General features: G+C 36.3%; 1 protein-coding gene across 1 annotated transcript in view; it reads right to left on the minus strand.

Annotated features, from left to right (window-relative positions):
* Window positions 1-5,819: 5,819 nt before the first annotated feature.
* Window positions 5,820-12,937, minus strand: part of TMTC2 (transmembrane and tetratricopeptide repeat containing 2) — a gene marked incomplete at both ends in the record, with an annotated part of 47,947 nt that continues 40,829 nt past the window's right edge. The window contains one exon of the mRNA XM_010283196.1: window positions 5,820-5,941. Within this exon, the coding sequence (XP_010281498.1) occupies window positions 5,820-5,941 (122 nt within the window). The remainder of the gene's footprint in view (window positions 5,942-12,937) is intronic.

Here is a 12,937-nt window from a genome sequence, read left to right on the forward strand (position 1 = left end):
GATATTGAACAAGACCGGCCCCAGAACTGAAGAAGGGATAAACTGTTCTAGAAAATCATGCCTAAATTTAACAAATAGCATTTAAATTGCTATGTCTTAAAAACAGCCACAATTCTTGACTGTTATCCCTCGTCCCTGCTTTCTTCCAATTTGTGTACATCTAGACAAACAGAAAAAGAGTAGCAACCAACCAGTGACATAAAAAATGACAATATGACAGAACTGTCCCACAGAAATGCAAATTTTCTTTGTGTGCTGGAACATAAACAGGAACTAATTACAGAAATAGTAAATGCTGAATTAGTCTATTCATGATTGCACTATGTTCCACTTTTCCCCCGCTGTCCAATTTCTTTCTGTTCGTACTACCCTCCACTTATTTCTATGTTGTCATTTATTTATATTTATTTAGAGATGACTTTCAAGGACTACATCAATTCCTGAATACAGTAGAGTATTTGATAGTGGCATTCTGAGTAATTTCACAACTAACCAAAAATGGCAGGATACCTTTCTGGTCTTCTATTTGTCAGGGACATAAGCAACAAATACCTGCAGGCAAAAATATGACCATCCACTGAAGAGGGAGTATTTTGAAACTTAAAAAAGTATTTAACTTCAGTGTTGATACTTGGATGTCACAATCCTGTTTATTTTAATCCAAAACACTGCCAGTCTCTCTCATGTCTGTCTGCTTTCTCCCCATGCCCCTTTGGAGAAAATGTTTTAAAATAAAATATTTTAGATTTTAGGGAACCTTCTAGGGTGATTATTACTGAATTTAATACGATTTGGAGCTGTAACACAGAAATTTTACAAGGCAAAGTAAATTTTTCTTACAGCACTTTGGGTGATTTTCCAAGCCAGTAAAAAATAGGAGATTAACAGCACTGTGTGGTGCCGTGTAAAATGCAAGAAAACACTGTGCAATTTTTTCCAAAGAAATACAGCAAAGCCTGTAGTTCCTAGATGCAACATACTAAATGTTACAATATGGGGCTGTCCCTAAGTACTTTAGCAATTATAGGCAATACTGCAACCTATGAGGGGTAGTTTGCGAGCTCAAGTTCACTCAAAACAGATAAATCAGAACTTCAAAACAGATTTATTTATAACTGAAATAAAGCTTCTCAGACTAGTGTGCTACTATAACAACCATCCGCTGATTGACAGCAGAGAGGCCAGCCATTAGGAAGGAGGGTTTCTCTGTCTTCTCTTTAAAATGACTAAAATGAGAGGAGAGAAAAATTTTAAAAGCCTTACTTCTAAATTATTTTTTTTAGCATGATAGCCAACCCTTTTTCTTCTATAAGGTCTGCTCATAAAATGGAAAATGAATTACCGCACATGCTCAAGGCCTCACCTAGCACTGTCATTTTTGACAGATTCATTTTTATCTTAGAACTGGGAGCCATGCAATTTTAAAGCCTTTTACAAAGAGTTATGCTTTTCTTTGTGATATAGAAATAAATTACCTAAGCAAGGGATGAGGCTCAGACACTGTGGTACCAAACTCCTGTGCTACCAGGAGATTGGCTAGGTCAACTAACATGTCACATTGACAAATAAATTTCTCAAGTAATTTATGCAGCTTAACAAGTTAAAGATATGAAAAGCAGTTGGAAATACATAATGCTAAAGCACTGCAGTTCTAAACAGTTACATTGTTTTGGAAAAAAAAATAATAAAAAAAAGAAAAGCACAAACTTAAGCTCCAGACAATTGGCTATTTTCCAATTATTCTTCTAGCTGAGTTACTAATCATGCTTTTCAACCACTAAATTATGCTGTTCTAATACATTTTCAGGAAAATTGTAGCCTAGTCAGCTGTAATTTTTAGATATGAACATATAACATTATCCAATAAAAGGTTATGAAATACTTGTGACATGATACTAGGTAAGAAGGCTGTAAATTCATTAGCTATTCCTTTGGAGCTCTTAAGTTGGTCTGTTTTTTTTCTGCATATATAGCAGCATGCCCAAGTCCACCTGGCATTTCTTGTATCTCAAGAGATATCATCCTGTCCAATCCCTTGCTCAAAGTAGAGTTAACATTTTATTTAGACTACATTGCTCATGCAGGTTAATGTTTAAGGTCGAAATAATAAAAAAAAACCCCCAAACTTATTTTTCATAGCACAGCTAATAAAGTCATCTAGTATATAGTGCTTTATTTTTAATGTGCTGTGGAACTCCATATTGAAATAAAAAAGAAAAAGAAAAGACAGGCACAGGTCAGGTCATTGTGAATTTAGAAAACATATGTAGTTCCTAGTTTGTATTTGACAGAACCAAGGCCGGACAACATGAACAGAACAAACAGCTTACAATCTAGAACGCTCATTTGTTTCTATGTCCCTGTTCATGGAATTTTTAAAAGCTTTTGCTGAAAGTTGAGAAAGGATAACAATTGGATAATAGGATAATAAAATATAAGGATAATAATAATTGCTTTCCGTAACAGGCAAGCAATTTTGGAAATCTCTGATCTACACAGCAGGCATAGGTTGCCCTCACCATTCCTTATGGGAAGGCAAAGAAAACAGAAGGTACAAGAAGGCAGTCCAGGTATCCAGACTGGCACTAAGGCATTAAATGAATCATGTCATGCTGCTTTTAGTAAGCATAATACTGGCAACAAACTTGAGAAGGCAGAAAGGCTGGGGTTAAAATTAAGCCACGTCACTGGAATTTAAGTCAGGAAGTAAAACATAGCCGAATTTGTGAACTTTACGGGTTTGACTTTACTGCTATTGGTCTTTACACTAGAATTGTCTTTGGCTGGAACTTAGGAACTTGCCCGAAACCTTCCTCCTCTCCTCCCTCATCCCCCAATTTCACTGATAGAAAAAAAAAAAAAATTCTATCTATATTAGCTTCCACCCTTCACTTCATCACATTTCTCCTCTGGAAAAGAGACAGAAAGAAGTGTGATCAATAGTTTTTTCTCAGCACTTCTATTCAGAAAGAGGATTGCCAAAAGGCTGAAGGTTTGGTTCCAGCAGATGAGGGGAAAGCAGCCTCTAAAACATCTCTCCTCTAACATCTGAAAACTAACTGAAGTAGGCTTTTCTTTCTCCTAAATATACAGGCTGTGAGAAAATGATCATGAGCCTAGGTAGCAAAGTTTAACAGAAGAATAAATCACAGTGGTACCTCAAGTTAGCTATGGGCTGAAACAACTGTGCCAAAGGGAGCATCTCTAATGCTACTGAATCCCAAGGAGGTCTGTGTAGACTTCCGGGAAGCATATAAGTTACAGCAATCATATACTTGTGATGGGGACTAATACTAGTACAGTTCGGTATACTAGAAACTAGACAAAATTCATCTAATGTGAGTCACTGAGCAGATGGTAGGCTGCAAAACTGATTAAGGATAAGTGACCAACATGGAGACAAAAATCCATATTCTGCTGCCAAATCTCATCACCATCCATTTTCCTACTGAATGTCTTTTCAGACTTCGTAGCTGAAAGAATTAAATTAAATAAATGCCAAATTTCAATAGATCAAAGGTAAATGAACTTTTTTTTCCACAAATGAAATAACCACTTGAAAAATTTTCTGCCATCTCTAATTACTTTGTCATCAACATGTTGCCTTGTTATGTGGTTATAAAGTCCTATGTCACTACAAGCCAACAGGACATCAGCCCCGTCTTTTCAGCTTATGCTACTGTTAATAGAATGGACATGAACCCTAACTGTACATATTGCCATGAATATGAGAAGAAGCAACAATAATAAAAGAAAAAAGTATCAAGAGATGATAACAAACAAATGTGCTGAGAATAGATTACACTTACGGAACAGAGCAAGTATAGGTAAGCAAGACTGCACTGAGAACAGATAGGCAGAGTACTTTATTGTCTATCACGGTGCAGTATACGGTGTTCGAAATTGTATATAGCTCCTGTCTTTTTGGTTAATTATACATATTCTTCCACAAACATAGTTCAGATCCTCAAGGCACAGTCCACCCCATGTGTATCTTGCATTTATATCCCTGAAGAAAAGTAAACAGTTCAGTTGTGCTATAAGGATTTGCACATATTTTTCATCACTTCGTTCCCAAAGTTAGGGTATTCCACTAATGTTTAATCCTATACCTGAACTTTCCTTTTTGAAGGAACAAAATTAAAAATTTCTTTTTAGTGGCTCACAATGTTTGTATAGAGTTATGGGATTTGGGGATTTTTTTTTATATTATTATTTTGAAGAAAATTGTGAGACCTTGTTTCCAGAACAACTTCAAGACTTCCCCCAGCAGACCTCATCTTTTGTATACTCAGCAGTTCACAAAATGTGCAAAATTAACCATAGGAGTACTGGGGTAAGAGGCAGAGTGTGGAATAGAAAAGAAGAAAAAAAGAAAAAAAAATCAAAATATATTTGGATTTTAATTGAGAAAAATTTTTCTTTCCCCACAGCAATTCCAATAAATTAGAACTTTGTGTCAAAGAAGAAACCAATAACGTTGACTTTCTCCTATTATTCTTAGGTACAAGATATGAAGATATCTACCAGAAAAGCAAGGTAAACTAGGAAATTTTGGTGTATAACCTACTTGCAGTTCTATCCCAGAGGAATGTAATCAGTGAGTGCATGTATTTGTCAATATCCAAGAAATTTTAACTGTAACTGGAAATTGTAGCAAAAAAAATTGCCTTCCCAAGGCCTGGAAACATTATCATCTTGACTTCAATCACAAGCTAAAAATTCCCATCCATGATAACACTGAACAACTTTTAATTCTTTCCAATTAGGTTGTCACTTGTTACTCACATAGAAAACTTCCATTCTAATTTCTCCCCCTTTTCCAAATTCAGATATTTTTAGCAGCAATGGATCTGCTAAAATTAATTATGAACTATTTTTCTTCACTGGACCTCTACCCTGTGTCCAAGGACATTTGCACGAAGACTGGACAGGGCATAGGCAAGGTCAGAATAAAAGCTTACAGCTAGGTGAAAAGTTGAGGAAGATATTCAGACTAAGGCACAGGGACTGAAGAGCCATACAAAGGCATATCATAGAGCATAGAAAGGAAATATGGGATTGCTACAGTGAACAATGAAAGCAAATGTAGAAGACATAAACAGGAAAGAGAATATGGTCAGAAAAATGGGAATGAGAAATGCAAAACAGTGAAAAGCAGTTTTAAAATAGAATTATTTTAGTGAATAGAATAGAAATCCATTTTCATGCTCAAAATGTGTGAAAATCAAGGAGGGACTGGCGCTCTGCTGTAACTATCATATGGGGCTAGTTTAGCCGGAGCTACAAGCTCATCTATACTCAAAGGCAAAGTAAATTTTGAAGACATAAGAAAGTCCAACTCTTGATTTTTTTAGAACTAGCTCTTAGTAGTTGCGCATTTCACATGCTCAAAGAGATACTCTTAAAGAAGTGCAAATTCAAAGCATGAGACGTAATTCACAAAGTATAGCTCTGCCATAAGCTGCTACAACAACCCTGGGTCAAAGACTGAATATCTTTTTGTATTAATATCATTACTTGTGATGTAAACTACGTACAATAAAGGCTTTTTCAACGAGAGAATTCTTTACTATATGTTATAAAGTTCCTATGCTATTATAAATATTTTCTTCTGGCACAGAGGTGGTGATATTTCAGGAATGGATGTAATGTTTCACAAAAAAACAACGCTGTCAAAATCCTTAATTAGAAGGCATGACTGAAATAGTGTGACAAATAGGACAATGAACAATTTTCAGGCTAAGTTCTTCCCATCCCTTTACCTCATCTGCTCAAAGGGCCTGGGACCAGCTCCCAGGAGCTGCTGATTAACTCACCGTCACAGCCAGCAGTTTTCCATAGGTGAGATGGGCTGGGATGTGGTCGCTCTTGGATCGCAGTGACTCCATGTACCAGTGCTCTGCTTCTGGCAGCCGGCTCATTCTCATATAGGCTTCTCCTACAGGGTGAAACAAATGCTAGTGAGAATAACTAAAAATTCTCAAGGCTTCCATAATTTATTATCTCATTTATAATTTGCTATGTATTAAATGGGCAGAGATCTTGAAAAAGGTGAAGTGCTTTGAACACCTGCAATGACACACATATAAAAAAAAGCCTTACTGACACTTGAGTGAGGAGATTGAGTTATGTCCTTATTACGGCTGAAAGAGCATGGTTGAGATTAAAGTCTTGTTGGAACAGAATTGCAAGAGAGAGCTCCAGCTGCTAAGTTTCAGACAAAAGTCTCAAGGTAACAGAAATTTTATCACATCTACTATAGAAAAGTTACTCTTTTTCCATCAGTCTACATTGCATAGCATGGAACGGTAGGGAGAACACAGAAAGTGTTTGCATATAATCATAATATGTTACAAACCTAGATTTTTTGAAAATTAGGAAAGGTTAAGAAAAAAATCCTGAAACTGTATTGGAGGGAGGGGAAAGACACTGAAAAACCGTAATCACTGAACGTAGTTAAATTAGGTCATCTGCCACAATTAGTTTAAATTAGAATATAGCATCCATAATTTAAAAATTGCTACTCTTAAGAAGTCGTGTATGAAATGACCAAAATTAGACATTTTTCAAAGTGAAATAGTTTACTGTGAGAGGCCGAGGCAGGCAATGTTGAAGAGCAACAAATGAATGGGATGTCAGAAAACCATATACTGTGGTACCGATAGTTGTAGTCTTGAAGTTTCTGAGAAAGAATTTAGTATACAGAGAAAGACAGGCTCTTTCTCCAAGAAGCAAACCACCAAATTTCTCAAAAGTTGGAAATAAGCAATATCAAAGTAATGTAATGGTGAATACCAGCAGCTTTCAGATTAATACCCTGCATTTACACAGCTCTCAAGGACTCTGGACATAAATGTGCCCTTGCCCAAGCCAATGACAGACTGAAAATGCCTACAAGGAGAGTCAGGATTCCATTATCTCACCAGCTAATTCATTCCAAATAGATGGTTAAGTATCTTCCCAAAATTATAAAGTCAGTTTATCCAGTGCTACCACTGGAGGATCAAGAGAGGACCACAGCTGACCCAAGTAGAAGTTGACAAAGGTTGTCTCCAGGTGAGTCACTGCTCCCAGTTCCACATTACAAGGAAATTAATAGCTGTGAGGACATCAGGGAGAGAGAGAATGACCAATGTCCTTTATTCGAGCTTGAAGCCAACTACCACACCCAAAACTCAGAGAAAATGATACCACCAACATGCTCTCTTATCATGAGAGACAGTTTATCTTGAGTATTTACAGGGTCTATGGAGGATTTTCTTGATGAAAAAAATTTGACTAGATCCAGTTAGATTTTTTTTTTTTTTTGCATTCTTTGTCACCAGAGGATTGGAATGCCAGGCAAAATGTGGCACATAAGTTTGAGTTTCAGAAGTTAGGGTGCAGTGTGTACAAAATGACCAAACCAGAGCCTGCAGATAAAATAAGTGTGATGTAGAGTCAGAAGACACACTGAGCCAAAGCTAAGGGAAGCCAATATGAATTTTATGAGCAAATAGATTTTTTCCAAAAAGGGGTGCAAGTCTGTAAATCTAGCAGACCAGGATTTCTAACTCAAGAATATATAGAGCATTCTGTACTCATGCACTGGTCTTGGATATCTGATTACATACACACAAGTAGCTGATGTTTCAGTCTCAGAAGTACTCAAGGCATTCTATTGCTGGTTAGGGCCAAACTAGAAGAACAATTTCAAAAAAAACCAAGCCAAATTAAAAAATAAAAATCCAAACAGGAAAGAAACCCCGAAAGACTACGAACACTTGCCAAAAGCCAGGATCAAGTTCAGGGATATCAACGTCACATGCATTTTTTTCCACTATGTCAGCACTCACAAATAAGTGACATAACATTATACCTTGGTTATGCACAAAATAAAGTCATGAAGTCAAGTGTTGAAAGGATGGAAGAAGCCAGAAGTCAAGCTATATGCTCCCCTCAACTCCTCTCCCTAGCTGTACTTTTTATGGCAGAATGTTTAATTATTTGATTGCATACTATTTTTCCCAGAGGCCTCTGCTTCATTTAGCATACAGGAAATGAGGAATCCATATTGCCCTTTTCTTTTCGTTAAGTGGAAAATTCCAGCCCAACCTGCTACAGCTTGGCAAAGTTTCAAGCAATTAACAACAAGATCCTTTAAAAAGTAATGTAAGCAGCCGTAAGAGATGGAGTTATTATCTGCTGGTAGTAATGCAGAATGCACTGCCAAATTTCAAAAAGATCCAAGGTTCTCATCTATTTTCCATGATGGATTCTGATATAAGAAGAGATTAACATCTTTGGAGTACTGGCAAATTCAATTTTTAATAGGTTTTAAGAGCTCAACTACTTTACAAGCTAACCTCCTAAAACTTTGAGGGTATTTCTGAGTGGCACGTCTAGAAACGAAGCTACAATACATCAATCTAAATGTCAAACTGTAGAGAAAGCAATTTCATTCCCCTGAACACTTAACAGGGAATTCTCTACAGCTGAACATTATTTTTTCTGAAGAGCCTGTTTTCTGCCCATAAGCTCCGTATAGTCAAGAACTGCTACATTATAAGCAATTAGAACATGTCATTACTACAGAAGGAAGTAATGTTAGGGGTTCTGTTATTAATTTCATCTGCTAAATGATTTACAATGACACTCCTTCCTAAAAAGAAATCGAAGTAAGTTGAAAACTGCCAAAGGCTCTGCTACTGCCATATTCAAAGACCAGAATAAAATCAAGCAGCTGTTAATTGAAGTGTTAATTCAATCAAGTGATTTTATGTGTTAGACTGATGCAATTTTAATAAAACCTATTCCAGCTTAAGATATTTTTCCAACAAAATGAGCGAGAAAACATGTATGGATTGACTTTTGTCATTCAGGATGCATTTGTGTGTTTGAGATAAAAATAAGAAAAACAGTATTTGATGACAAATACAATCACATGTTTTTATAAACTTGCAACATGAATGATTTAGTCACTAGGAAAATAACAGAGTGTCCATTGGCAGAAAATATGCAAACCAATGGTACATGTTAGCAGGTTTCTATATTTACTTTAAAAATTACTTAATTTGTAAAATCTTCCAAAACTCATGTTAAAAATCTGAAAGGTCACACACACACAATTTATTAATGAAACTTGTCCAATCTATAAAGTTCAAGAGAGTTGCATTCTACTTTTCTGTTAAAGGTAACAACAACAAAGAAAGAAACTCATGGCAGTGGAGACCTTAAAACATAAATTGACAGTTACTTCAGTTCCCTAGTCCATATCAACATGCAGCCACGCGCAGCATTGCCTGCACGATGAGTGGTGGCAAGAAATTCAACAGCTAACTGGAGTAAGAGGAGACAAATCAGTCATTCAAACATTTTTCAATTTTTACAGTTCAGCTAATATTTTCCGTTATTTATGGACCCATTTCTTAGCCTATTGCAAAAGAAGGAGCATAGATTATTTAACTGTGACTCTCATTTGCTAATGTAGTACAAGAAAACACATTAATATGCAACTGAAACTATTTAAAGGAGAGTATACATAGTTCAATAACACCTCTATTAATACTTTATGACCAAGGAATGAGAAATAGGCTACCTTTTAACAAGACTTACACCACTAACTAAAATCCTGGTACTCAGGTGGATTTTCTTTGCCACAGAGATAGAACAGTTGCAAGACTACCATTTGCCAAAGCAGTATTTCCCCATATTTCCCCAGAATCCTGAGGATTGAAAAATAATCTTTCAAAATAAACATTAAATAAATAATAATTTAAAAAACCCCAACAAACTAAGATAACAACAGAAATACCCCTACTGAAATGATCCCAGGACAAATTAATTAAGTATAATTAAAGAACAATAACAATCATATTAAACATTAAATATTTATATTAAGTAGTAATACTAATAAAGGATCAGCTTGCTAGCAGCTATTTCCCCTGAAAGGCTAGCTTTATATTCAGTAATGAAGTGAAGTATGAGCTTAATACAAATCCTCCAAAAAAAAAAAAAAAGTTAAGGTTTTCTAATACATATCACATATTGTTAAAAAGCAAAATTAGGTACCATTTACATGAATGTATGTTGTATGGTTCTAGATTAACCTCTCATCTGTTGATTTCAGATTTGTTCTGTTTCAGATGCACATTGTCATACCAAGCAAAGGCCATCTCCTTGCAGGGAACATATTAGACTTACTGATGAGCAAGTACAATGGAACTATGGATGTAATTGCACCATACCTCTATAGGTGCCATGTACCCATACTTTGAGATTAAGAACATATGTCCCTCCTGTGATCCTCCTCTTAGGGCCCCAAAAGATATTTCTGAAAAGACAACTGAAAAATTATCTCCGTAAAGGAGACGATGCAGGGCAAATCTGCTTTGCATCATCCTTGTGTATGTTAATTATCTGCCACTCAAATTGCTGGATGGTAAAAATGTAATAGAGAACACAGAACTTGGCATTGACAAGGGCAGAAATCAAAACACAAAGGAAGAGGCAGATGCACTTTGAAAAGGAAAATCTCTAATATATACATTCAGTCAGGATTTAAATTTCATTTTTCCATCATTTCACTGAATTGGAAACATTAACAGGTTGCCTTAGAAGATGATGGAGAGGTCTGCATCCCTGAGTACCACAGTACCACAAGGGCTTTGTGTCTTTCATAATGCAACCATGCAGCCTCCTTGTGCAAATCAAGGCTGCAGGTGCACTTACCATAAATGCACCTCCCTAGATATAGAATTTCCTTCTTTCTTCTCTTAGGTACCAGTACATACATTAACAAAATAAATCCAGAAGCATAGTGTGATGTTATAATACTACACTGCTGTTTAAGACACACTGCAAAAGATTAACAGTCTTGGTGATAAATATGCAGTGCATGCACATCTTCTCTGAAACAGCTGAAGCATGTGAACGTAATGAGCATCAAGTCCTGCATAGACTGAGAATATTGTGTTTGGGGTTTTTTTTTCCTTTACAGAGCAATCTCCTTGAAGATTTCAATGAATGTATTGTAAGAGGGCTTTTGATGGATGGGAGTCAATCCACATTTACTTTGGTTGAACAGATTCTTACAGGCCTCAATTAGCCAATGCAAAGCCTTTGATCTGATTTAATTAGACCACTAAGCTACTTTTGAAGGAAAATACCTAAGGTGGAAAACAGATAGAAATGAAGGGCAAAGTAAAATCTGTTGCAGCGTGGAACTGCATGGACTTTGCACAGCTGTTTCCTGTTGTACAAAGACATCCAGTGACAGAAGTATATTGACACAAATAGAGGCGTTGAGCTCACCTGAGATAGACAATTTTATTTTCATCTTCCAACAGATGTGCATCCAGCAGCAAATCATATGGGAACAAACTAAGAATTCATAACTGAACAAGTGACTGTACTCTTTTATTGCCTTTATTTACACACATTTTAAAGCTTTTATTTTTGGTCAGTAAAACATAGACATTATGCCAATGTAGGTTTCTTCAAAGCACTCTTAATAGAAGCACTTTCCATTAGAATCATGCCTAACGGGGATGTCTGTAGTCCAATTTCAGTATTGGATCATATTCTTGGTCTACAAATCTTACGATTATACTTATTTTCATACAACCCCCCGTATGTTTAAAATACAAATGCATTTCAGGATTAGACTCTTAGTTTTTTTCAGAATACTGCCTAAGAAAACTCAAGCATCTGACATTAAATTATAGCTCAGTAGTCCAAAGAGATAAAACTAACCTGAGAACCTGGAAAAAACACCCTGGTCTCAAACATTGTGTCCACTACTCCCTCAGCAATCCACTGCTGTAACCTTCTTACCCAGCTTGAATCCCTCAAACAAAACAAAGTTAAAAAACAGGAGACATTGCATTCAGCCTGGAGATTTATACTCAGCTTTGGACAGCAGATATAAACTACCATAGTCTGCAAAGTCTCAGAGGGGGAAGAGTTAAAGTAGCAGGATAGAGGCAGGGAGGGGGAGAGAAGGAAGCACAGCCTTTTACTCCTATCACTAGTGGAGTGGACTCCATTCTTATTGCCCTAGAACATATAATAAAATATACATATGAAAGAAAAAAGTCCGTTGTTGCAAGTAAGCTAGTTTTAAAATAAAAAAAATCTTTTGTAATGTACATTTAGTAAGAAATTACCAGTAAAGCTTCATGAGGTGCATAGGGAGCACACTGATGACTGGAGCTCAGACAAGTGCATGTACCATGCTCTGCATAAGTTATGATGTGGGATAGGTATTTCACAGCTCAATCATCTTTGGCTCTTACAAAGTAAGTCTTGCACAGCATGAACTGTAAAACTATACCAGCAAAAGCGTTTCTTGGAGTTCTAAACAATATTTAAAAGTAATTCAATAAAAGAGCATTTAATAGGAGCAAGAGGCAAATGGGATAGGAGCCTTAACAATATTAACAGGTTTGTACAAACAGCCACATCCACCCAAAAGCATAATCAAATAAAGCAATAGTTATGTTATAATCATCAACACCGAAAGACTCTCTGCATGCTAAGCCTTTGTACTTAAGATGCAAACCTCTGCACCAGATGTAAAATGTGGCTCCTCTTTCCTGTTCTGTACCTGGCTGCCACTTGCGTATGATTTGTTTTCTGTCCATGTGCAATGTAGCAGATTAGCAAGGAGAAATCTAAACTCTAATCTGTGCATCATTAACTGTACTCACTCCTGCAATGTTAGCTTCTTTCTTAACTTGCATTTCTCATCAGTGTTTGTGAGGCTTTGCATTAAATGCAATTGAAAATAGACATTCAGATGTTAGTTGGCAAGGGCAGATGAAGTACTATCGAGACATTTTTCTTTATGACAGTATCCTGCCAATCTAAACCTGAACAATGCCACCCCAACATCTTTCTTGTTACTGTTCAGTATTAAAATTAAGCCTCCATGGGCCACCTCACACCACTTAAC

This window comes from Phaethon lepturus, unplaced genomic scaffold (assembly GCF_000687285.1).
Source record: "Phaethon lepturus isolate BGI_N335 unplaced genomic scaffold, ASM68728v1 scaffold6873, whole genome shotgun sequence".
Lineage (NCBI taxonomy): Eukaryota > Metazoa > Chordata > Aves > Phaethontiformes > Phaethontidae > Phaethon > Phaethon lepturus.